Genomic DNA, 25657 nt, shown 5'->3' with positions numbered 1-25657 from the left:
GTGACCTCGACGTGCGCACCTCGTGACGTGATCTGAGCCGGGCTGTGGGGATCGACTCCTGCCTTATGGGCGGTCTGAGCGGCTCAGCTGGCTTTGCTCCACTGCCGAAGTGCAGCACGACCTCCCAGCTGTGCCGGAGACGACACTCTCCCTGGCTGATCAGCCCTCTGGAAGGGGAGACGTGAGATGGTCACCATTTATTATGGGACTTTCGTACAAAGTCTGCAGATAAGTGACTCTGAATGCTCGTCTGTCTGCCCCACTCAGCGTTTCAACTTGTATTGCTTTTCGCCGAAAGCCACCCCGTTGCGGTATTGACCATGCCGCCACCAACTTCCCGCGGCGTGCATCGCCCCTCGGGGTGTGCACCTCAGCGCATGGAGACCCCATGGAGGCCGTTGCCAGGCAGCCCAGCTTCACCCAGCGGGGCCCTCCCCCTGCATGGCGGCCGTATTGATCAGGGGCTGACCTTCCCGAGGCCACCTCGCCGGCCACTGCGACGCCGCCGGGGTATTTCGGGTCGGCGCCACCGGCTCTTGACCGGCTGGTCGGCGGGAGGTGGCCGACGGTCGACCGGTCCGGAAATGACCAGTCCGTCACCCGGGCGGCAGCCCGAGCCGAGGCCCGAGGCCCGAGGCCCGGAGGCCGGAGGTCGGCAGGCGCGTGAGCGAGCGTTTCCGCCCGGGCGGCCGCCGTCGAGCGCAGTTTCCCGGCTGTTAACGGTGGCTAGTGCTGTCGACGGCGGGGATGTCGTTAGGTTTGCTCCCTGTGCCGTTCAGGAGCTCCCGGCCGAAGTTGCCCGGCCGCTGTGTTTTATGTTATGGCGAGATCATGCTGTGCTTCTAAACTCTCGCGTCTTGTGTGGGGTGAACGCCACTGTGTGGATCATACCCCTGTCAGTTACCCTGTTTACATGGGCAGCTGTGATTCGAATTGAGCCGGGACCCGTCCTCGATCCGAACTATCCGGCCCATGTATACACTCACGCGCCGTTCCGCTGATTCGAATCGTGCGCCGGAGGAAATCCCTTCCCGTGAGAGGATCATCCGTTCAGGAAGGGATTTCGTCCGAATTATCGGCCGTCAGCTGTCTAAACAAAAAAAAAGAAAAATGCCTGGCGCACACAGTTCTGTTCATGGCCATTTCAGCTTCGTTTGGTGTTGCCGCTTTTCCACGGGTTTTTAGCTATTGCTCGAGACGGTCCAAGTCCAAGATGGTAAAGGAAAAGAGAAAGAAGGTGAAGTTGACACCATGCTGCTAAAACTACCCTTATTATTGAGGGCCTTGAGTGGCTAGCAGCACAGAAATCCTCACGTAATTTAGCCTTGCTAGGCGCGTGATCTATGCAGACAGCAGGCGTCGGCGGTGCTTGGTGTTATCTTTCCGCCTAAAGGTTAGATTAATTTACATCTGGGGCAGGCTCCCTGCTTCCAAAAGCCAAATGGAGGTAATATGGTCATTTTATATAGCTTTGACTTGTTCTCACTTTAATTTTTGGATTGCTCAAAATTCTTGCAGAGAATGCCTCCAAGTTTCTTTCATTAAGTTAATACCTAAAGGCCCCAGGAGTGTTTTTGCAGATGTTCCTTAAATTAGGATGCTGGTTGCTTGTCAGTTAAATTTGTGTGAGAAAGGTAGCTTAAAAATTGCTGCATGATATGACGGATGAACAAATATAGATCATTGCAGTCAGCTCGGAATGTGAACTTTTTTAATGGTAGGACCGAAATTGCCCAATGACGGGGTCAGAACAGCAAGAAAGCAAATGTGAACACTGGATGAAAATAGTTGTCATCATTACTCTGCTAAATCCAAGTTTGTGTGTTCCATGTGCAGGAAAACAGTGCATAAACTAACACCTAACGTGATGGCACATGCTGCATGGAGAACACGTCTGTGTTGCATATCATCACCTGTTTTTGTACTGATGATTAAATATGTCACCTTGGTGCTTTTTTGTGATGGGTGTCTGCAGGCCATGAGGTAGGTACTTGAACTGTTCAACAATTCTTGCAGGGAGTACCAATAGTTTCTTGCATTAAGTGAATACATAAATGCCCCAGGATTGATTTTGCAGACATTCCTCCTGTGACTTGAACATTTGGTTGACCACCTATTGGCAGGAGGGATGTGCTGGATATTGGTGACTGGCTCGTCAAGGAAATATGAAGCTACATCACACTGGTAGACCAAATGTTAAGGAAGCGGGGGCTGGAATATTTGTTTTTGATGCGATTAGGCTGTTTGTTGCTTGTCGGTTTAGTGTGTGTGAGATAGGTAACTCAATAATTCTTGCATGATGCAAAGGATCAACAAATATAGGCAATAGATCATTGCAGTCAGTGCAGAATGTGAACTATTTTTAATGATGGGGCCAAAATTGCCCAGTGATGGTTCCAAAATGTCAAGAAAGCAAATGTGAGCACTGGATAAAAATAGCTGTCATCAGTACTCTGTCAAATCCAGGTTTGTGCATTTCATGTGGAAGAAAACAGTGCATAAACTAAGTAAACCTAACATAATGCCACATGAGGTGCAGAGAACATCTGTGGTGCACATCATTACCTGTTTTTGTACTGGTGAGTAAATATGTTACCTTGGTGCTTTTTTGTGACATGTATCTTTGCAAACCATGAGGTGGATAATTGAGCTGTCGTTATAATTAATCATTTGTTATGAATTTTGAGCCCAGATTGCATTTGTCATGACAGCTCTGGGGCTGGTTCACATGTTATGATCTTTGGACTGTGCGAACACAGCTGTTTGTGCCACCTAGCCATCAGTCCATATCAGCCAATGCTGTTGACTGCAAGGATATCAAAGCAGTATTTCAACCCTAGTATGTCAAGAAAGCAAATAGCTGCATTCTGACTTGCCAGTCCATGCCAAGTCTAAATGGCAATGCTGCCCTCAGGTACTGATGATGCATTGGATGGGGAAAGACAACATAGTTACACAATTTTTGCCACTAACTATATAGCATTCATGAGTCATTTCTGTAGCTTAGCTCACTGTTGCAGGCTGCTCATAAATGCATTAGTGTGGGAGTAGGTAATGTGTTTCTTGGGCTGCGCAAAGTAGATGACATGATGCTGGGCGGCATACTGATATGAGTGTGGTAAGTTTGTGAGTGTCGTTGGCCAATACAAGAAATACTGATTTCCTGCTAGCCAAAGTTTCCCGCTAGTAAAAATTTGCATATAACACTGTTTATGTGACAGATTTGGCAGTGCTGACTGCGCAACTCTTGTGTTTCAAGTGCTATGGCTTGTGCTGTAGCTATAAAGCCTATGAGTCCCGCACAGATCATTTTTCCAACGGAGTCCATCTCCCTCCTCGCCCTCAAAGCTGTCTCGCGCCCACCATGGCTCGTGACATTCGCCATCCATACGCAGAGTACCGGCTTTTTTCTTCTTGTTTTGTTCAGTTCGCCTCAAAAGCGCAGTTTTCGCCCATAATGCGTTCCTTGATTCGAACTAAGCGGGATCGAACTATCGACCGTTAATCCGACGTAAAGCCGGTTTCGCCCATGTAAACGCCCCTCGCCGAGAGGGTTAACGTCGCATGATCCGTTCCGATCTTAATTCGAATTATCCTCGGCTGCCCATGTAAACCGGGTAAGTGACTCCGTGCTCCGTGAAGGGCCTGACGCGGGCTCTGTGGTCAGGACTCCCCTCGCCAATAAATCCTCATCGGCGTGAAGCCCTCCCCTCGCCGGCGGCCGCGCGCGCGGTCGGCCGTCCTGCAGACGCCACCAGCGGGGTCAGACGGGTCGCTCCGTCGGGTCGATAGCTCTGGCGCCTCAAGTCCGCGGGCCATAGCCGGCACGCTGCACTTCAGCTTCTGCGACTGCGCTGTAGCGCCGTCGTGTTAATGACGGCGTCCGTCCTGTTGAAGGCGCTGAGGGTCCCCTCGTCCGCTCCGCCGCGTCTGGCTCTCTTTCACCGTGACGGTCCTCGCGGCCGGTTGGCGTGCTGCGGTGGCGCCTCTTGTGGTCGCCTCCCCGCAGAGTTGAGCTCTGCGAGTATGTACGCTCGTGCTGCGACGCGTCCCGCCTGCGACTGTCCCGAGTGTGTGTCCTTGCCGTAGCCGTACAATTGTACGTCGGCGACATACGACTGTACGGCAGGTACAGCCGTACCTGCGTCCGCCGCGCGTCCAACGCCCTCTCCAGCGCCAGCCCCAGCCGCCCGGCCCAGCTCCAGACGCCCGCCCTAGCTTCAGCCGCCCGCTCCAGCCCCCAGCTCCCCAGCTTCAGCGCCGGCCCCAGTGCCGGCCCGCTGTGGGCCGGCCCGGCGTGGGCGGCCGAACCGGTCCCCGGCGCCACGCCGCCTGCTAAGCGCGACCCGCGGTCGTCGGGAGAAAGGGCGCGGCAGGGTCAGCCCGCACACCGCGTCCCGCTGGCCTTATACGGCCGGCGAGCCGCGCGGCCGGCCGGACGCGGGCGCGAGCGCGGGCTCGGGCTCGGGCTCAGGCTCGGCCGGTTTGGAGCGGAGAGGCTCCTGGTCGGCGGACCACAGCCGACTGTGGTGTTTTGTATGGAGCCGGCGCATTGGACCGTGACAGGCTGGGCTGGTACAGGTGCGTGTCGTGTGGAGTGGCCGGGTCCCCAGTTGAAAATCGGCGGATGGAATGTCAGCGTGAGGCAATGCTTCCTTCGAGTTCCGGATTAGCTAGGAACAATGGGGATTTATCGCTTATCCTTAATGCGACCAAGGAAGCATCCATCTTGCAGAAAATGTATCCATCAATCTTGCAGATTTCCGCTCATTCTCGTTAACTATTTCAAGGAATTCCGCATGGGATTCAGAGGGCATCAATCTTCGAGGCGCGCGCGTGCCGGACTACCGCCTGGCTCTAACATCTTCGAGGCGCGCGCGTGCCGGACTACCGCCTGGCTCTAACATCTTCGAGGCGCGCGCGTGCCGGACTACCGCCTGGCTCTAACATATTCGAGGCGCGCGGTGCCGACTACCGCCTGGCTCTAACATCTTCGAGGCGCGCGCGTGCCGGACTACCGCCTGGCTCTAACATCTTCGAGGCGACGCGCGTGCCGGACTACCGCCTGGCTCTAACATCTTCGAGGCGCGCGTGTGCCGGACTACCGCCTGGCTCTAACATCTTCGAGGCGCGCGCGTGCCGGACTACCGCCTGGCTCTAACATCTTCGAGGCGCGCGTGTGCCGGACTACCGCCTGGCTCTAACATCTTCGAGGCGCGCGCGTGCCGGACTACCGCCTGGCTCTAACATCTTCGAGGCGCGCGTGTGCCCCACTACCGCCTGGCTCTAACATCTTCGAGGCGCGCGTGTACCGGACTACCGCCTGGCTCTAACATCTTCGAGGCGCGCGTGTGCCGGACTACCGCCTGGCTCTAACATCTTCGAGCGCGCGCGTGTGCCGGACTACCGCCTGGCTCTAACATCTTCGAGGCGCGCGTGTGCCGGACTACCGCCTGGCTCTAACATCTTCGAGGCGCGCGTGTGCCGGACTACCGCCTGGCTCTAACATCTTCGAGGCGCGCGTGTGCCGGACTACCGCCTGGCTCTAACATCTTCGAGGCGCGCGTGTGCCGGACTACCGCCTGGCTCTAACATCTTCGAGGCGCGCGTGTGCCGGACTACCGCCTGGCTCTAACATCTTCGAGGGCGCGCGTGCCGGACTACCGCCTGGCTCTAACATCTTCGAGGCGCGCGTGTGCCGGACTACCGCCTGGCTCTAACATCTTCGAGGCGCGCGGTGCCGGACTACCGCCTGGCTCTAACATCTTCGAGGCGCGCGTGTGCCGGACTACCGCCGCGTGTGCCGGACTACCGCCTGGCTCTAACATCTTCGAGTTCGTCTATCGTCCGATCTATGAACCTGATCACCTCGGAGAAAGATGGGGGGGGGGGGGGGGGGGCAGGCGGGTAACCCGAACGTTCGGTCGAGGCCTCATCGGTGGCCGCCGCTCGCCGCCTGATTGGACCATCCCGACTCCTGCAGGACGTGCCCAGAATGCCGCCCGAGACCGGCGGGGCCGTCGCCGGCGGTTTCCATCAGCTGACGTTTGTGTGTGGCGCTGTGTGAGGGAGCCGGGCGAAGCGTCGCCTCGTTCCTCCGTGCTTCGGCTTTCGGTGGTGGCCGCCGCAGAGCGCAAGCCCGGCGCGGTAGTGTGCGGCTGACGCGTGCGTGGTGCTGAGTAACGGCTGGGTTGAAAGAGAATGCAGCCGGCAGCGAAACGGTGCTGGTAAGGCAGCTCATTCTGGGTCGGTCGGCCGGCCGGCCAGCTCTGACCACTGGATGGACCAAGTGGTCGCCGGCGGAGGCTTCTGTCGCCCTCCAACGACTTCCGGGTCTGCTCTCTCGCCCGTCAGCTCTCTGTTCTGGCTCGCCCGTCAGCTACAGCCGGACCATCACCGTCGCTGTATCCAGCTTCCTCGATTGCCACCATTCCTGCCTGAGCCACGCGCCATGCAATCAGCCGAGCGGGCTCCCCGGGCGCCGAAGTGGCCTGCGGCGCGTGCGGCCGGCGCTAAACGCCCTCGTCTGGGCCCACCGCCGCCGACAGCGGTCGCCGGCGGCCAGCGTCGGCCCGGCGCGAGACGGGCGGCACTGTCCCGGCCCGACGCCGCCGTCGACGCGCCTAGGAGGGCCGCGCTGGCCCGAATACGCGATGAGCTCGGGCGGGGGCGCGTGGCGTCGGCCGGAGCGTGACTTGCCTTAGGTGGAGGGGTTGTCAGGACGGTGTGGGGAGGAGGTGGTTGTGGTTCGTGGCAAGGTTCTTGGAAGGGACGAATACTTCCTGTCATATGCCTCTTGGCTTGAGTGTTAACCGAAGTTGCTAGATTGTTCGTACATCCGTTAGCAGTTGCAGCTTGCAGCAGCGATGCCCAGTGTTGCAGCGCAGTCCGTGGCCACGCTGACGTGGTGAGCAGCAGAACCTCGCCATCACTGGGCCGCGGCCGGCCGGCGCAGCGGCTCATGCCTCCTCCCCTGTCCGGCGGCGGAGCGTCGGGCCGCCCCCGGCAGCCGGACGCCCGGCCCTTTGTGGCGGTCACGCGCTGACGCCGATGCGGGGTTGGCCCAGGTCAGCCTGCCGGCGGCGCGGCGCTCTGGCTTCAAAGGTCCGCTGACGGGCGGGGCCGGTTGGAAGGGTAATGGAGCCGGTGTTCGGTAATCTGCTCTCAGCTGTGGGTAGGTGGTTGCTTCTTGCAGCACGAGCGCTGGGGCATGGCCTGTTTTAAATGGCCTGGTTTCTTCCCTGCTGTTACTGCGGACCGAGGGTAAATTTGGTCAAGGTTTGAAGGGTCATGCACCTCTCTCCGGCCTGGTTGGCGCGAGTCCATGAGCTGCCGCCATGAGTCGGGCAGTGAGAGCCGCCGGTCCGGTCTGGCGTGGCCGGCGCCCCCGCTGAGGGCGGTCGACAGCCTTTCCCTAGCGGTCGGACCCCGGCGCCGATGACGCAAGGCGAGCGGCGCCGACGGGAGCCCCTCGCGCGGTCTGGTGAGGGGAGGACTCAGTGGGCGTGTCCCCCCCGACCTCTCCTGAGGATGCCCGTGGTGGTGGATGGTCGATGTCCGCCAGTCTCGGGGCGGCCATGTTGATGCTGTGTTGCTCAGGTTGAGGTCGAATAGGAATGTCGGGTGCGTGGATGAAGGCTGCTGTCGGTGGCTGCGTTGTTGTTCTTGTTCAAATGTTGGCTGGGAGGAATGATAATCATGTAGCCTCCCCTTGGTCCACATTGTTAATCGCGATCCTATATCTGGCACATGTTCATCGCTACTGGATTCTGGGGCTGCTGCCAGCCTGAAGGGATCGACGCATCACTGTTAGTTCCTGCTGCGCAAACCCCAATCATTATCATCATCATCTTTGCCCTGATCCATTTGTGGCCTTCCGACAATCGCGCTGTGGGCTCACTTCCGACCTCGCCTGACCCCGGCGTCCGGTGCCGTGGCCTCTTGATCCCTCGCAGCTTGACCTCCAAAGCCCGGCGATGTCACCCGCGCCCCCGCGCTCCGGGGCCAAAGGTCACCGCGCTGATGGCACGCTCACTCGCAGCCGGCCAGCCACGCAGACATACTGGGAGGTCAGGTAGGGCTGCTACACGTTGGGAGTGGACGCGCCGCGCCGTGTTTTTGTGGCCTCCGCGCCGTCCGTTGGCAAAACGCGGGCGGAGAGTCGCCGTTATTTCCGACTGTGGAGGCGGCGTGGCCGGTAGGCCTGGCATGGGCCGCGTGGCGTCGCTCGGCTGGCCTGGGAGCGTGCGGACGCCGTGCGCGCCGCGCCGCGACCAATGCGCGGGGGGATGACATGGTGCCGGTTTGCTCTGTCGTTGGGTTGCGGCCGGTGGTGGCGGTGGTTTGTTGTCATCGTAACAGAAGAGGAGAGAGGATGTGGAGAGGATGTGGAGGATGAGGAGGATGAGGATGGGGATATGGATGTGAAGAGTAAATCGGATGGCCATCTAGCCGGCGAGCGTCAGATCGATGGTGGGTATTTTACGCTGCGGTTTGCTAGCAGTGGTGGATGGGACTGACAACAGGATGGAGGAATAGCTGATACGATTTCTTACTAACTTGCTTAATTTACCCTCGGTAGAGAGTTGCTGTGTTATACAAGGCCGGATGCCCCGTCCGCAAAGCTGGGCTGGGCTCTCGGCCTCCACAATTCACTGAGTTGCCGGACAAGCCAGACTTCTCGGCTGCCCAGCGGTCTGGCAGCCGAGACAAATGACCACCATTCCGCGCGCCACCAGTCGGCCGCTCTCCGCACGCCCCGCTAGAACGAAGGTGCCTTCGCGGCCGCCAGCCGTAATTGGCCTTCGTCTTCCGTCCGGGCAGCGGTCGACCGGCGCTAAGGTGACCTGGTATTGATTGGCCCGGCCGGGCTCCAGCGTCTGCTGCGCCCAGCCCGTGCGCGGCCGGCCGCCTGTTGACGGCGCTGGTGCCGGCGCCGGCCGCCGGCGGCGCCACCGGTCTGTCGGCCGCCCCGCCACGGCCCGGCCACTCCCCGGGGCGGTAGTCGGTCAGAGGCGACCGTCCGGGGAGCGGTGTCGGTGGTCCTCGGCGTGGCGCAGGGCGGTGAGGGTGCCGGCACGCGGGGCAGGCATGTGAGGGATCCGACTGTCCGGCGGTGGCGGCTCCCGGCGGTGCCTCGGGGGGCCGGTGTGTCAGCGCCCGTCCGCGTCTCTGAGGAGCCTCTCCGTGCCCGAGCGGTCGGGCCGCCGGGTCAGGCAGTCATGGCCAAGCCACGGGGCCCTGTGCTCACCTACTACGTCGTCCCGATGCAGAAGAAATAGTGAGTACCCGTTGCCAGCGCCTGTCATTCGCCAGCGCCGCGATGACGGCGCTCGGGCGGCGGCCCTCCCGCTGTTTGCGAACTGCGCGCTACGTCTCGACCATTGGCGCTGCACGGCCGCGGCCGCATTGGGAGTCGGCGGGCGCCGCTGGCGCCGTGGCCGCTAGTGACTCACGTCTTCGTGACTCGCCCCGCCGCCACCTGTGCCCCCCCCCCCCCCCCTCCAGCTCGCGGTCACGTGACGCGGCGCCTTTCGTGGCTGGCATCCCGGCTATGTGGTCGGCGCATTGTGTGAGCGGGTTCTGTGCGGCCGCCGGCGCGCGGCCTGGTCTGAGGGGCGGCAGCTGGCGCCGTCAGCCGGCCACCTGGCCCGCGGCGGGATGGGCGCGGGCTGCGCCGAGCTCGGCCCGCGCGCCGGCGGGAGCGGTGGGCGGCGGCTGCGGCCGGGCCGCGGCGAGGTGCGCCAGCGTCCGTCTCCCTGGGGCGGACTGGCGGCGGCGATGCGGGCGAAGGATGACCGGCTGTGTTGGGCATTGTGTCAGCCTTGCCCACCTGCTGGTGTCGCCAAACGCGCCTGCTGGTGGCCAAGCGCACCTGCTGGTGTGTCCAGGCGCGCCAGGCGCGCCAGGCGCCTGCTTTCAGTGCGCTGCCCGGGAGGTTTGATTGCAATGGGTGAGGATCGGCTGTATCCGGGATCGCGGCTGCGGTTGTCGTGCCTGATTTGCGTTAGGGCCAGCGCGTCAGACGGTGCGACCGAGTACTGAATGACTGTCCCGCCTCGTAGATTATCTGTGCCATTTTTCTGACGTAATGGCATGACCCCTCGCCACCATGGCGAGGCCCGGATGAGATACACTGCAGGACGGCGTATCACATGATCCCGTCGATGACTGGGTGTCGTGCGTCGCCTTCTTGTGGTTCGTGTCTTTGTCTCGTCCCAGAGGTAATCTGCCGGCGTGTTCAGATGGCGCTGAAGGGTCCGTCCCGCGGCTGAGAGGTCGTGGACCGCGTGGCTTCGCGGACCGGGTGTCCACTCCCCGCTGTGATCGGCGTGCGTTTTGGCCACGCCGTCACTGCCGTCCTTGGTGCCCAACGCCTGGATCACACGGATGAACCGCACCACGGCTGGCCTTCCTCAGCAGGCGCCGCGGTACCCCGGCCTGGGTCGGAGCCGGTCGTCCTCGAGACGGGGCGACCTGGCGACCGCCTGAGGCGGCACCCCGCCCCGCCCCCTCACCTGTGCCAGCCGGGCCCGGGGCCGATCCTTCGGCCGCTGATGGATGACGGAATTACGTCGCTGACGGCGACGGGACGAGGCGGCCGCCGGCCGCCGGCATTGTCTGGCGCGGCACCGGTCAGAGCTGGGATCTGGGACAGAACAGGGATACGGCTCAGAGGCGGGGACTGGCGCCGAGGTGGGACGTAAGGCGCGGGTGGGACAGAGACTGAGCGCCGCACGCTCGCGCGACTAGTAATACAGGTGGAACGGGGACAGGACCCTTGAGCAGTGGTGGGACTCCATGAACAATGCGGGTGAGACGGGGAGCGGCCCTGGGACAGTGGTGGGACTGAGACGGGGAGCGACCCCGCGACAGTGGTGGGACGGAGATGGGGAGCGGCCCTGGGACAGTGGTGGGACTCGAACTACATATGGGGTAGGGGCACTGGGCTGGGGGAGGCTCTGAAAAGCTTCGGGACCGGATGGCGAAGGTCCACGGCGGACGGCTGCGCAGATTCTGTTCCCCTGCGGAGGCTTGTTGAGAAGACTTAAACAACGGCGATCTGGATCTGGAGCGACGTGGGAGGGCAAATCCTGCACTTGTCTGGTCTGTAGCCATAGTGCAAATATTCCAGCTGGGATCCTGTTGCTAGAGTTCAGGCTCGTAGGCTGCTTGAATTCAAGGGATTTTGAATGAACACCCTCTTAGAGGAATACAGGGAGCAGGTTGCAGAAATGTCTACCCCCGGGCCATGCATGATATAACGGAACTCTCACGGAGGCCAGGCACCGTCGGCAGCCAGCCCAGACCAGATGTCGGCTGCTGGTGCCAGCTGCCGCAGCAGCCAGCGACAGTGGGCAGTCCCGCACCAGGCATCAGAAGCTCTGAGTCGGCTGGTTACCTGGCCAGGCACGAGCCAGCAGCGGGGGTGTGAGCGCCGGTCCGGGGCCGGACTAGACAGCGCCAGCTGCCGCCCGGCTCGGCCCGGCCACCAGACGGCCTGGCAGACGGGCCGGCGGCCTGAGAGCAGACGGTGGCCGGCCAGCCCGGCCCGGTCCGACCTGGCCCGGCCACCAGACAGCCTGGCAGACGGGCTGGCGGCCTGAGAGCAGACGGTGACTGGCTAGCCCGGTCCGACCCGGCCCGGCCACCAGACAGCCTGGCAGACGGGCTGGCGGCCTGAGAGCAGACGGTGGCCGGCTAGCCCGGTCCGACCCGGCCCGGCCCAGCCATCAGACGGGCTGGCAGACGAGCCGGCGGCCTGAGAGCAGGCGGTGGCCGGCCGTGGCATTCCGACGGCGATCAGGGCGCTATTTCGGCCGCGATCGGCGAGACGTCTGGCGGCCGCCGGCTGGAACTGCAGCTGGACGCGCGGCTGCGGGCTGCGCGGCGCTCCGGGGCATTGTTGACCTGACTCAGCGAGGTGATCTGATGACCTGACGCGTTTGGGTGACCTCATGACCTGATATGATCGGGTGACCTGCTGACGTGACCAGTGTGGCAACATCTCCTCAGCAAAAAGCGCCGTGGAGACTAAATGTCATTATCAAGGCCCCAAAAGAGACCGAAGTCAGCGATAAATCAATCTACGCATAAATGGCAGAGAGACTTCAATAGGAGTCCGAAGCCGAGCGCCTAAAATCGTCGGTAGTAAATGCCATTTCCACCGAAATCGTGGACTTTAACCTCCTGACGGTGACCCGTTCAGAAGTATGAGGCCCCGATCGTGCCATCTCGTGCGGTCACCCGTCCCGATCCCAGATGACGTCACCAGGTGCCGGATGGCCGGACGACCCCGCCAGCGGCCCAGGGGACCACGTGACGCCGGTGGCTGGGCTGCGCGAGGGCTGGAGGCCAGCTCAGCGCAGGCAGCGACGGCGCTGCGTCGCAGCACGGTCTCGTCGTCTCAACCGGTGCACAAATCGGGAAGCCGACTGATCCTGTCGGTCTGACTGCCGCCGCCGCAGTATGACAGATGCCACCGCAGGCGACCGCAGCACCGCAGCAGCAGCTAGCGGTACTGCACCGGCTCGCATGCTGCCGCTGCACCGTTCACAGAAGCTCGGAGACGGGACGGCACCCGTCGGAGGGCGTCTGTCTGCACCTCGTGCCGGTCTCTCCGGGGCGCGCCGGGCCCGGCCGCGCCATTTGGCGCGGTGCCTTCCTGGCGGCGAAACGACGCAGTTCCATGACACTCGGCGACAGATTGAATAAGTGCCGCGTGATGGGCTGAATGGAGTTAGTCCCGATTGAGCTGTTCGTCGCAGTTTATGGCCTTGTCGGAGGCGATGCGACGGTGGCGCCGCCCGGCGCCCGAATAGGGAAACATTTCCGCCGAGCCGCCGCCGTGATGCCGTGTTTCGTAACTGCTGTTGTGGACGGAGCCTTGGCTGCCTGCAAAGATGGCTGCTTGGGAAACATGTAATTTGTCATCTTTTCATGCGGTCGAGCAGAGCGCGGTCGGGGTCGGCTGCGGGAGCCGGCGTGTTTTGCCCGGCCTTTGTGCCCAGCATCCGGCGAGACAAAAGGGGACGTTCATTTATCTTACGGCTCGGCGCCGCTGCGATGAATAGATGCTCTCAGCATTCGAATGCCGAGTCGTGTCAGCTGCATGACTTTGTGCTTGATACGCTTCGTGTCTGTGCTATTGAACTGTCTGCGCCGAATGGGCGGCAGAATCAGGCCACGATTAGTGAATAGACGCGGTGGGACTGTCAGAGAGACCCGGAGAGACAGCGCTACGGAGAGAAGGGTTTCAAGTGGCGAAAATGAAGTGGTTGTGTTTGTGGGAAGACGAGGGAACGTAGTCGGAAGAGGCGGACGGAATATTTCGGGATAAGGATGGTCTGATTTAGTCCTGCGAGAGAAGTGATTGGGTACGATAAGGATAACCCTTTGTTGGCACACCGGAGCAGAATAAACAGGCCTGTTGTTGACACCCCAGATGGTGTGCCCGCGCGGATGGCCAACACAGTCGGTCGCGCCTGAGTCCTCACTAAATAAAGAGGCACCGTTTCCTTTCGTACGTTTCTGTGGTGTGCGTTCTTAACCACCAGTGACTGCAACAGCTTAGTGGTACGGGAAAAGTGTTACAGCGCGAAAATCAGATCCGTTCATGGCGTCAACCAGGTTTTGGTTTTCTGTAGCTGTTACTATTAATCTATGCGCAATACGTTCTGCCCCAGAATCGTGTTCTACGTGTGAAACTCGTTTGGTGTACCGTCGTTGCCGCACGACCTCTCCAATGCCACTGTCCCGGTAGTTCCCTCTTCTCGTCTCCATCACCGGCTCGCCGCGGAGTCTTTCCACCCGCTGGCAGCGCTCTTGCACACTCCCACGCTGCGTCCGCGAGCTACCGTCCACTCTCCAGTCGTGCACGGGCAAAGCCCTGGGTGAACGGCTCTCCTTCCGGACATCGCGTGTCTTCGGTCGCCATGACAACAGCCGGTCGCCGCCGCGTCACCGGCGGCGGTGCGGCTGTCTGCCGTCAACTCCATCTGCCGTGACCGTCGGATGGTTTAGCCAGATGGCTGGTCAGATGGGCTAGGTTAAAGATATGTTGGATTTAGCCCGGCTCGGAAGGTGATCGTATCGTATCGTGGAGTGCCGGACTTCGGGGAAAAGGCGGCCCACCTAGCGCATTCCCCGGGGCGCAGACCTTGGCCGTCCAAATCTTTTCTGAGGAGGAGATTGGGTCGGGAGTGAAGATTGGTTTCGGTGCAACTCATAAGATTTAGCTAGAAACATCCGTCGGTTGGTATGAAGGCAGGTGGTTGTAAGTGGCAGACGAATCTTCCAGCTCGGTGTGAGATCGACAGGGGGTCGGGTAAAAATAGCAGAATGCTGCTGCTTGTCCTAAACGCTCATGGCAAGATAATCATACCATCCTTTTCGAATGTTACATAGGTTCTTCAACTATATATGTGTGGTTCCGCGTTTTTCACTGGAGAGGCCTGGGGAAACCGAACACATTTTATGTCTATCGACTCAGCTGATCCGAAATCAATGTGCTCCACAAATAAGTGCGTTGATTTTCGTTGTTATCGCCCACTTCTGTAAGAACTTATTGGACTGGTGGAGCTCATAAGCTCCCCAAATGGCGGCTGCTTTGTGGCTGCCACCAGCTGACTGTTTGCCCTGTGTTTTTGTGGGGCTTGGCTCCACAAAAAGAAAAGGCTCGGCTCGCTAATGAGAGGCTGGCCATCAACAAGGAACGGCGTTCTTAGATGGGTACCACTTTAAATTAGCGCGACTTTTGAAAAACATGTGAACGGATGGAGTTTACTGATGGAGCTTCTGTTATAGAACCTACTCGATGTCATGCCGTATTGTTATGGGTCGTGCAAAAGCATCTGGGCAGGCGCCCTTAATGAGCCGTCGTATCCATCCTCCAAGTCACTGCCTGATTTCTCCTCACCTACGTTCTACCCCTGCTGGTCTCATCCGCTTCGTATTAACTGCCCCACTCATGACCTGCGATGCGATATCGGGCTGTTCGTACCCTCTGTCAGCTCTATCGGCTGATAGCGCCAACTATTCGTACCGGGTGGAAGCTGTGCTGACCTTTTCCGCGCTGACATCTGGCGGTCATTAATGGCATGCATGCTCCACTGTACCTGCTTACTTCGTCACGCGGACACCACTGACGGGCGCCTCCCATTCCAGCATGGACGCCGGCTGGGAGAACCCGTTCCGGCCGGGCGGCGAGCTGAGCAAGGAGGCCGACCAGATCGTGCGCGCCATTCAGTCGGGCCGGCCGCTCGACTCGAGCCTCGACGAGGCCGACGCGCCGCCGGCCGAGGGGCCCAACGGCCACGTGGAGCCGGCGCCCAACGGCAGCGCGCCGGCCGGCGAGCCGCTCGTCGCCGCCACCGTGCAGACGTCCGTGGCGGCGGCGCCCGGCGACGGCCGGCCCGACGGCCCGGCGGACGCCACGCGCCGCAACGGCGCCTCGGCTCCGGCGCCGCAGGTCAAGACGGCCGTGGCCGCCCAGCAGCCCGGCACCGTCGAGGTGCAGCACACGCTCGTGAAGCCCGAGGACGCGTCGCAGGTGGAGCAGGTGACCTTGAAAAAGAAGCCGCGCGGCAAGTGCTGTGTGGTGCAATAGTGGCGCGGCCGACGGACGGCGCGCGCGCGCCGCGAATGTGATGTGATGCCGCTCGGCGGCGGGCGGCGCGCGGCGGCTAGTCAGCGCGGACTGGTGCTGCCACCTGCCGGCGGCTCGGCGGCGCCCTCTGCCTGGTTGCCACGGGCAACGCGCGCAGACGGGCGCGGACGCGAGCGGCGGCTCCTGCCGCGCGCCGTGTTCCTGTTCGGCGGGATGGCGTTGCGGCCGCCGCGCGCCGGCGGCACAAAGTGGTGCGTTTCGCGTCGGCTCTGAGTTCGACTGATGCAAAGGAACGCCGTCGCGCTGCTGGGAGCGCGCGTGGCCACGGTGCCGCGATCGGGCCGTCAGAGCGGCTCGGGGAGAGCGGCGTAGTGCTGGCGCCGCGACCGCTGCGAGGCCTACCGATAACCAGCTATTTTGTGCAACATTAATGTTTGATGTCCCGCGCGGGCGACGGCGCGGACAGGTCCGCCTGCGCCCCGCGCTCTCTCCGGTTCCGTTCTGCGCGCTCTGTCTCTCGCTCTCGCTCTCGTTTCGCAGCGCTGCTCCGGCGCGGCCGCTGATTGGTTGTTGCGTTTGTGATCGGCACTGGGATTGGCGGAGTGGCTCCTCGCTGGCAGGAGACCATCGCCGCCGCCGGCCGACATAGCCCTGTGTATCTAGCCCGTAGACGAGGATGGAGGCTTTTGACCGCTGTCGGTGACGAGAATGTCGGCCGTTGTTGTTATGTTGCTTCTTTTCAGTGTCTCCTCGCCTCGCCAGTAGAGCCGCGCGCTTTTTATGGAGATGACGTCTCGGTGTTTCTTTTGACCATGACCCTCAGATGACACACGTGTACATTTTAATAGACGGACAGACATTCATACTGTAGAATTTCATCTTTTCTTCATTGTTCGTGGCTTATACAAATATATGAAGTCATTATTTATTCTGACCTGTAGTTTTATTGTGGGAGAACGCTGTGCACTTGAACTACCCCCTCCCGTCGCGGCAGCAGTGCGTGTGAAATCTTACCATCAGGTTACGCACGAATGGCGAAATTGGTCTGTGTGAGGCAATTACGCAAACACCTAATTAAGAGTATACATAACTGTGGGTACTGCTAAAAGATCGAAACGCATACACTAAGCGATGGAATGCATACTTATGCTACTCCGGGAAGTTTGGAAAATGCGACGAGTATAAATTCACAATTAGTTGGTCGCACGGTGGCTGAATTGCCCCATTAAACACGGACACTCAGTTGGTATTTCAGAACCAGGGGTACAGCTACAGCAAAACTTAAGTCCCTGTGCTCTGTAGTACACTCTTTCTCAGATGTCAATCCAAGAACCGCAGACTGTAACGCAGCACAAAACTGCCGTGCGGAACAGTCCTGATCCAGGCGCAAGGCCTCGGCATCAATGTCAGTGGGGTGGAGTCTCGGCATCGAGGTCAGTGGGGTGGAGCCTCGGCATCAAGGTCATTGGGGTGGAGTCTCGGCGTCAAGGTCAGTGGGGTGGAGCCTCGGCATCAAGGTCAGTGGGGTGGAGCCTCGGCATCAAGGTCATTGGGGTGGAGTCTCGGCGTCAAGGTCAGTGGGGTGGAGCCTCGGCATCAAGGTCAGTGGGGTGGAGCCTCGGCATCAAGATCAGTGGGGTGGAGTCTAGGCATCAAGGTCAGTGGGGTGGAGCCTCGGCATCAAGGTCAGTGGGGTGGAGCCTCGGCATCAAGGTCAGTGGGGTGGAGCCTCGGCATCAAGGTCATTGGGTTGGAGTCTCGGCATCAAGGTCAGTGGGGTGGAGTCTCGGCATCAAGGTCAGTGGGATGAAGTCTCGGCATCAAGGTCAGTGGGGTGGAGCCGTTGAAAACGGGCTTATTCCTTGACGGTGTGCTAGTGAAACCTGACTGGAATGAACTGGACATGAGCTGTGTTACGTGAACTGAAGATGAGGCGCTGTGCTGAGCTGGGCATGGCTGCTGTGCTAAGTGAGCTGAACATGAACTGCTGTGCTAAGTGAGCTGAACAGGCTGCTGTGCTAAGTGAGCTGAACATGAGCTAAATGAGCTGAACAGGCTGCTGTGCTAAGTGAGCTGAACAGGCTGCTGTGCTAAATGAGCTGAACAGGCTGCTGTGCTAAGTGAGCTGAACATGAGCTAAGTGAGCTGAACAGGCTGCTGTGCTAAGTGAGCTGAACATGAACTGCTGTGCTAGGGGAGCTAAACAGGCTGCCGTGCAGTCGGCGCTGCTTCGCATATCGGGCAAATCGTGGCGGGCACCCATTTAAGCCAACAGGGCCATCCTTTTTATAACGTGTTTGTCCCGACCTTTGCTTTGATAATCTCTGGGATCACCTTCCACGCTAAGTGGTGTTTGTTGCGTAAGCCCTGACACCCTCATGCGATTGTAAAACAGCAGGCCAAGTGCAGAATAATACGTGACAGCTTAACGTCCCACAACGCTTGGCACTGCCCCTCCCACCCTGGAGGCAGGACCCTCCGACCTCACTTGACCTTTCCGCACTCATTGCTTCCGGCTGCAGTTCGTGCCAGCCAGAGCTAAATAATGAGCGCTTAAAGCGAGTCTAACCTCCCCGTCGCCAGCAGGTGGGTCGGAATGCGGACGCTATAAACAACGGAGGCATGGGGATCAGGTACGGAAGGGAGGGAGCTTTGCTTTGACGGGCATGTCGCTTTATGTGCCCACTGTTTAGCCCATGGCGTGTACTGCGGCCAGTATAAGTGAGTGTGGAAAAGGTCAAGTAACGTCAGAAGGTGCTGCTGGCCCCCTGAGGATAGAACTCATAGGGTCAAGTTTTGCGGTATTTTTAGCTTCCTGTTTTTAGCTATTTTAGCTTTTTTAGCTTTTAGTAAAATGATGCCGTTGGGCCGGAGTTTCACGATCAGGTGGGGGTGTCAGGGCTCACGCAACGAACGTCACTCAGCGTGGGTGCTGGTCCCAGAGCTTATCAAGTCAAAACGTTCGAACTAGACCTTAAAGCAATTAGATACGGTGGTGATTCCTTAGTTTTCATTTCATGCACCTCACCGAATTAGTGCCAAATGACAATGGACGCCTATCACCCACTTCACCCACAGCAGACTTCTCGGCTTACTTCGACTTCGGTCCAGCTTCACTTCCACGCCTGACGAACGATGGGCTGGACATCAATCACTCCACCCCTCTGACCTGTCTGCTGCTGGGGGCTCGTGCTTGGCTCGGGACTGTGCCGCACAGCATCAACAGCCTTGTGCTGCGTTATACAAGTTAGAAATGACAGGTAGTAACGTTGTTATCGTTTGACAAATACGCCGTGTTTGTCATGCATTTGACTGAAGCTCACAGACAGCAACGGAACGCATCACCAAGTATGCCGCATTCAGTTCACGCTGCGTCGAGGCCATTTCCGGTTTTGTGCAGTGAAAGATCGGGCAGCTCAGTCAAAATGGTGTCCTGGTGTCCGCCCCAGGCCCGCTGCGGGCTCGCCCCGGCCGGAGCGGCTTTGGGTGGGATTTAACTGCACAGCTGTTGCGACGTTATGTGATTCAGAGCATCATCATCGACAACATCTGCATGTGATCGAGGCCAGCCCATGTGTCCGACATACACAAGGCTGTCAATGTCAACACACGTCGAACGCTGCTGGGCGTTCCTATGTAAACAGCCACAGCCTACCGAACTGAGGCCCGGCCAAGGTCGAATGGGCTCTCTCGAGGTGGCGACTAGGCTTCTATTTGCCACTGGAGACCGGGTGCTGCCCGCGGCTCAGTCGCTGTGGCAATTTGCCCAGCCGGGGGGGAGGGGGTCCACGCCGGGGGGGGGGGGGTCCCATACATACATCTAAATCTTAGGTAATCTCGCAGTATGTATATCTTAGGTAGAATAAGGCCAACCTGAAATCAATGCGGCGGAAAGGAACCGAGACTATTATTTTCGCCTTCATATCCAGTAAAAATGGGATATACTGCAACCATCCATGTAGTAGCATGTTTACCTTAAAGAAAGCTGAAAAGCACTAAAGCCTGAATAATTTTTAAAATGTTGGGTCAAAAAATGTTTCGACGTTCAAACACCGGAAGTGAAAAGAAATTATCCATCCTTATGTATTGTTAACAGGCGGGAGACACCGTGGGGTGGTGCTGTCAGGCTTGTGACTTTAAAAGGGTATCACACTTGCTTAAATTTCTTCCACATTTGAAAGGTATTGAAGCAAGCGTGAGACATGATAAAATAAGCTCACTCATAACTATTGGTATGCTTTTAGGCAGACAAGGATGCTTCAGGCAACTCGACTCCCCTGTTTAGTGAATATTCTCCTCAATATGGCATTGTGCGATCACGTCATCGGACCTTGTACAATATTGACTGAGAGCCAGCTGAGGGCTGTTATGTCTTGAAATCGTGCTCACGAGCGCCAGAGAGGATTGACTTGACCACTTTATTCTTTTCGGTCTTGATTGCCGTATGTCTTATAGAACGGCCGAATCTTAATGACGTTATTATGACGTCATGGATGTCTGGGTGACCGTTAATCTCCACGAAAAAGTCTGCACCTCTTTGCGACGCATAGCCCAGAAACTAGAGGGATGCAGGTTTTCAAAAGGGCGGGGATGCACGCTGCACTGAATGATCTTCACCATGGCCACTTTAGTAAAAAAAAAAAACACACACACACAAACACACAAATGTAGAACGCTCCCTTTGACAAGGGCTGATGTCAGGCAGAAACGGCAGCTCGTGTAGACGCCATGCATAATTCCAGGATGCATTCCTAATTCGGCGCAAAACCCGCTGCCCCGTACGGGTGGACTTTTGTGCGAGGGCAGTGGTCCTCACAAAGCGCCAAATAGTCTATTTACGTGTTGGGAGGTATGCTTCAGGCGATATTATCATTTTCCTTGTGGGGGGTCTCCGACACGGCTGCCAGTGGCCATTTACACGTGTCGCCCGAATCACATGTGGCTACGCCTGTTTAGGTCCGCGCACCGCCTCAGCTTGTGGCACCTGCGTCAGGGCATGTGCCATTCAAACGTAAATGTCTCCTGGACATGCAAGACAAACGAACTACAGCACAATCTATGCTGTAGACCGTGAAAAATCCACTGCATGACCGAAAGAACGTTGCCAAAGCGACCCCGGACCACACAGAAACCGGCCAGCGTCGCGCCAGCCCTCAGTCCGCTCCGAGGCGCAGCACGTGGAGTGTCGTGCCTCGTGTGTATCACGTGAGTGTCGGGTGTGTTGCTCAGCCCGACGCGGTCAATGGCAGCTGATGGGTCCGCGGCCAAACTGGCCGCCACCTGGTCACGAGGTGAGGCGAGCAGGGTCAGGGAAAGTCCCGAATGGTATTTGATTGAACACTATTCCGCTGGAGGTGAGAAAACCCTGAAACGTTTCTTCGTTATGTCTCTCGTCGTCTGCTAAAAAGGCGAAATGAAGGCGAGATGCTCATCGACACACTTTTTGGCAAAGTGCAAATTGTGGAATTGCAAATAACCTAAGATGTTAAGTAAGCATTAGATGATTAACCACAGTGTGGATCAGAAGAAGGCCGATACACAGAATTGGAAGAAAGGCGGAATGTAATCAAACGAATGAAAAATCACCGAATAGTAAACTGACTGCATGCCTTTGTGTGGCAGTTTGAATTTGACCAACAGTGACTGACATTGTCAATTAGCTAACTGCATGTTTGAGCAATGTCAAACTGCCACATCGCACTTCATGCATGCAGTGCATTATCAATTCAATGCATATTCATGCTTGCGTTGGATGTGAATTGCATTACATGCATCGTTCAATTCGCATTTCCAAAGAATGTAATTAGCGAATGGACAATTCGAATTACTGAATGATAAACATCATAGACCGTAAGGGTCCGTTTATAAATTACGGCACGCATTTTTGTGGGACGGATTGGTGGAGCATAAACAATATGTACGAGATTGGGATGGAAATTTGTTGGAATGAAATCACCATCATGAACAAAACAAAACAAAAACAATCGAAAGCAGTGGACCTAAGGAACATGCCGACATCCACTTTTGCCCCAACAGCCCAACCAACAACGTTTTGGGTAAGTTCATTATTTAGGCATGCTTGGGAGCGACTCGTTTTATTCGTGCAAGAAGAACAGTTTTGTGGCACAGGTGGTAAAAAGATCTGGAATATGCGTGGTATTCAGTTCTATGGATTGGCATGAAAATGTAGATAAGGTTAACAAGGTTGTTCCGTGCCATTCGCCATGTTCAACAAAACATCCAAAAGGTTTATGATTTGTCGAAGCTCGGAAGGGTCTAGACATCTTTTTTGGCATTATTTTCCTCCTTACCATGAGCATGTTAGTGGGCTCTGGTTTTCGCCTGCCCATTGCGGGAAAATAACCCGAGCCGCGGACCTGACAGATCCAGGAGCTTTGATCACAGGGGGACACGCTTTCCCAGTGGAGAGCGAATGTAACCATCTACCTAGGTCACGTCTGTGTGGAGGTGGAGGTGGAGTGGGATTAGCATTTGGCTAAAGAACATTTCGGCAGGTAGCATTTAACTGAAGAGCATTTTGCCTTATTATATTTTTACTAAGCAGGCTTTTCACAAATTAGCATTCGCTTAAAAACTTTAACAATTTGAACTCGATTCAATGTATTTCGGCGAATAGGCATCCAACCAAACAACACTTCGGTCATAAAATAATCAAAAAGTCATTTGAACAACCTAGCATTTGGTTTAGTAGCATGCCGAAAATTTGGCGTTTATCGCTTTGTGTGGTGTTATGGGAACCGGTAAATTGTTCCTGTCTTTTGGTCCATTTTTAATTTTTCTGGGCCAAACTACGTGACTTCAAAGATTCGCACATGGTTTGGTGGTTATACGAATGTGCGGTTTTAAAAGCCGCGTTATCCGCTCCGACACTCCCTTCACACAAGGAAACGTGGCGCCACAACAAGGCACGGAGGGCCGATCGTCCTCTGATGTGTTTTGTGTACTTCGATGATGAAGTTTCACACAGACTTTTAACAAGACCTTTTGGGTATCCATTGAAATTCAAAGCTCATCAAAGTTCCTACCCTCTCCCCTATATTTGTCGGTGCTTGACAAAAATATATGTGCTCTTTGTGGGAGCGATCTAACTACTAGCACTTTGTGTTCATTATTGTGATGTGACATAAAGTTTAATTACTTATCGGAGTGTACTGCTTTTCTAAACACTTCTGTCTTCATGCCGTAGTCTCCTGATCGTGACATTAAAATGCCGAGGAAAGCGAAAGAGTCATTCGCCTTCATCTCTTCGTTAAATTTAAGTCTTTGGCACGCGTTGTTTAAGTGCGCGATGAGCTCTGAGACGTGGTGCTCTTTTAACGCGACAAATGTATCACCCGCATGCCTCCTCCAAACCCTGACCACATGATCATGATCATGACAGTATCCAAGGTCTATCACTCCAGTTCCTCCATAACCAAATTGGCTACTACCACAGTGGAAGGCCATCCCACTGACGAGCCGCTTTGTACAATTACGATATTCCAGCTCAGCAATGCTGTTACAACGTATTAAAGGTCGTCGATCTGACGTGTCAGTACCGAGATATCCCGTGCGAAATGGCGTTTGGCTACCAATATTGGTTCCTTTTGACACAGTGGCAACGCATACACGTCAACGATATATGAATAGTGTTAAAAATGTGTAAATAAAACTTTGGTAAATGTTTTGTACCTGCATGTTTTTTACCCGTGTACTTTTGTCACGGGTCTGTAATAGCCACGCTCCATTGTAGATGGTCATGTGGGAGTAATGCGTTCTTGCATACACAACCAGCAGAGCCTAAGCGAGCGCGCCAGAGCGGATATTTTGTGAGATATCTTTCAACTACCGTATTTTTTTTCCGGTGAGTTTGCTCCTCTACAGATCCTGAGACCCTGACCGATGGAACCACCTGCAGTGCTTGGCGCCGCTTAAAGAGAATGTTTCACATCTGAGGATGTTATTTTTAAGACATATTGAAGCAAGCACCACATTTGGTGAAACAAACTCACTTATAATTATTGGTACACTTTGTCTGTGGAAAATACTGCTTTAGACAGCACGATGCTCTGCTTAGTAAATGTGCTTCTCCATGCGTAGTGGCTTGGTTACGTCATCGTACCTTCCACAGCATTGATTGAAAGGCGATTGACGGCCATTCTATCTGGATATCGCGCTCACGAACGCCAGATATGAACTCCTCGACATTGTTTTTTTTCGCCTTGATCGCCGCATGACTTATGAAATGACAGGATTTCAATGAGCTCATTCTGACGTCATGAACGCCAGGGTGAATTCGAAATACTCCCCCCGATACATTCTTACCCATTTTCGCGGGCGGGTAGCTTAGAAAATAGAGAGGCTTGGACCTTAAGGAGGGCAGGGTTTTGAAGTGTACCAAAAGATCTACAAGATGGCTTTTCCAGTTCAAAACCTCGTATAACTGTGAACTACTCCCTTGAGGTATAGGGTTTATCAGGGTTTACTTATGAGAAATGGAGGACGATAAATTCTATAATGCTTGCAAAAAAATTAATGAGATGTTATTGAGTATACCTGATTATTAAGTTGATGATCGTTCGACTGTGGTTTTCTCATAATCGTGACTGAACAGGAAAAAAACCAGGTTAACCAAAATGCTGTATTTCGATCGCCTGGCATCTGCAAACACATCGAAGTTGCAACGCGATAATCTCGATGTTCTCAGGTCACGACACGGTTTCAAACACTTTTGAATATTTAAACTATCGCGTTCTCAATTATCCTTCAGAACTAAGACAAATCAATCATTTTGGACATGCATGCGAACACGTACCGAACGCATCATAAACACGGGCATAGCGAAAACAATGTAATATACACAACTCAACACCAGTTAGCGTTAGCATGACGAAAGGGACAGAAGAAAGTGATAGAACGAGTCATGACGCTGAGTTACTACAGAGCTCTAGTGTCCACGGAAAGAAACACTGAAATTTTGCGCTCAGGACGATCCCATATTCGACTGATAATGCTAACGGTAGAAAGTAATGCAACCAACCGGACCAGCAGCTTTTCATACCGTGCGCTAACCGAAACGGCTGGCTGTTCTGAACGCCCACCGATTGGCGGCAAGCCGGCCGCATGCACGCGCTTGTGACGGACGCTGCTCCAGTTCGCCTGCGTCACGAGCTTGGCGTCGCAGTAGCGGAATGGCGGTTACGTGGCGCCGGCGTCGCAGCACTGGCGCTGGAAGTAATAAGTGGTGCCGCGGGCAGCGACGGCGGCGGACCCCTACCACGTGCACGGAAACGGACCGCTGGCTGTCAAGCGACGCTCACGGGCTGGTGCCATGCGATCCGTGGGAGTCGCCGCTCACCCAGCCCTCATTCCCCAACCCGTCCGGGCTGGGGTTATGAGCATAGCACCCTGTGTTTCAGTGTGGTGAACTTCCACGGATGAGGACATGAAAAGACATTGGTGTGGACCTCGTTTGCCCATACAACTAAGCCACCTCACCTCGAAACCCTATGTACAGGGGCAGAGTTTCCGTTCAAATAGGCCCACACATACTGTAATCATATTTATAAACTACGTTGATCCACAGTAGGTGTGTTTTAAAGGGCTACCTTTTCCCCTTCGAAGTCGTTTTACAAAAAAAAAAACATGTAAAGGATAAGTAAACTTGCATATGCGCTCGTAAACATTTCAAATCATTGGTTAATTGCACCATCTCATACTTTATCTGGACATTTGTTAAAAACTGCAATTACTTTCCTTCCATGAGAAGTTCATTTAAACAAGTTTCTGACGGAAAACAGAGTCTCCTTTGAGGAATCGTGGCCTTTGTACTGACGTGACATTAAAACCAAGAAAAAAAGTCAACAATATTACAGCTCGATACAATTGAATAAAATCCTTATCGTCATTCCATTCTAAAGGCGTACATTGTGGCACATTTTTTGCACCCTGTACGGGATGAATATGTATAAATTTGAATAATGATGACACTATCAACGTTTACCGCGTAAGAAGCAGAGCAAACTAGGCCGCATGATTGGTCTTTAGAAG

The 25657-nt window shown here is 56.2% G+C and overlaps 1 protein-coding gene across 1 annotated transcript in view; it reads left to right on the top strand.

Annotated features, from left to right (window-relative positions):
- The window catches only part of LOC119105294 (fibrous sheath CABYR-binding protein), a 111623-nt gene extending 95082 nt beyond the window's left edge, over positions 1-16541 (top strand). The window contains exons 4-5 of the mRNA XM_037228761.1: positions 15166-15349; positions 15392-16541. Coding sequence (XP_037084656.1) covers positions 15166-15349; positions 15392-15607 — 400 coding nt within the window. The 3' untranslated portion in view covers positions 15608-16541. The remainder of the gene's footprint in view (positions 1-15165; positions 15350-15391) is intronic.
- The last annotated feature ends 9116 nt before the right edge of the window (positions 16542-25657 follow it).

This window comes from Pollicipes pollicipes, unplaced genomic scaffold, assembly GCF_011947565.3.
Source record: "Pollicipes pollicipes isolate AB1234 unplaced genomic scaffold, Ppol_2.1 Scaffold_6138;HRSCAF=7277_pilon_pilon_pilon, whole genome shotgun sequence".
Classification (NCBI taxonomy): domain Eukaryota; kingdom Metazoa; phylum Arthropoda; class Thecostraca; order Pollicipedomorpha; family Pollicipedidae; genus Pollicipes; species Pollicipes pollicipes.
This window is presented reverse-complemented; position numbering and strand designations above follow the sequence as displayed.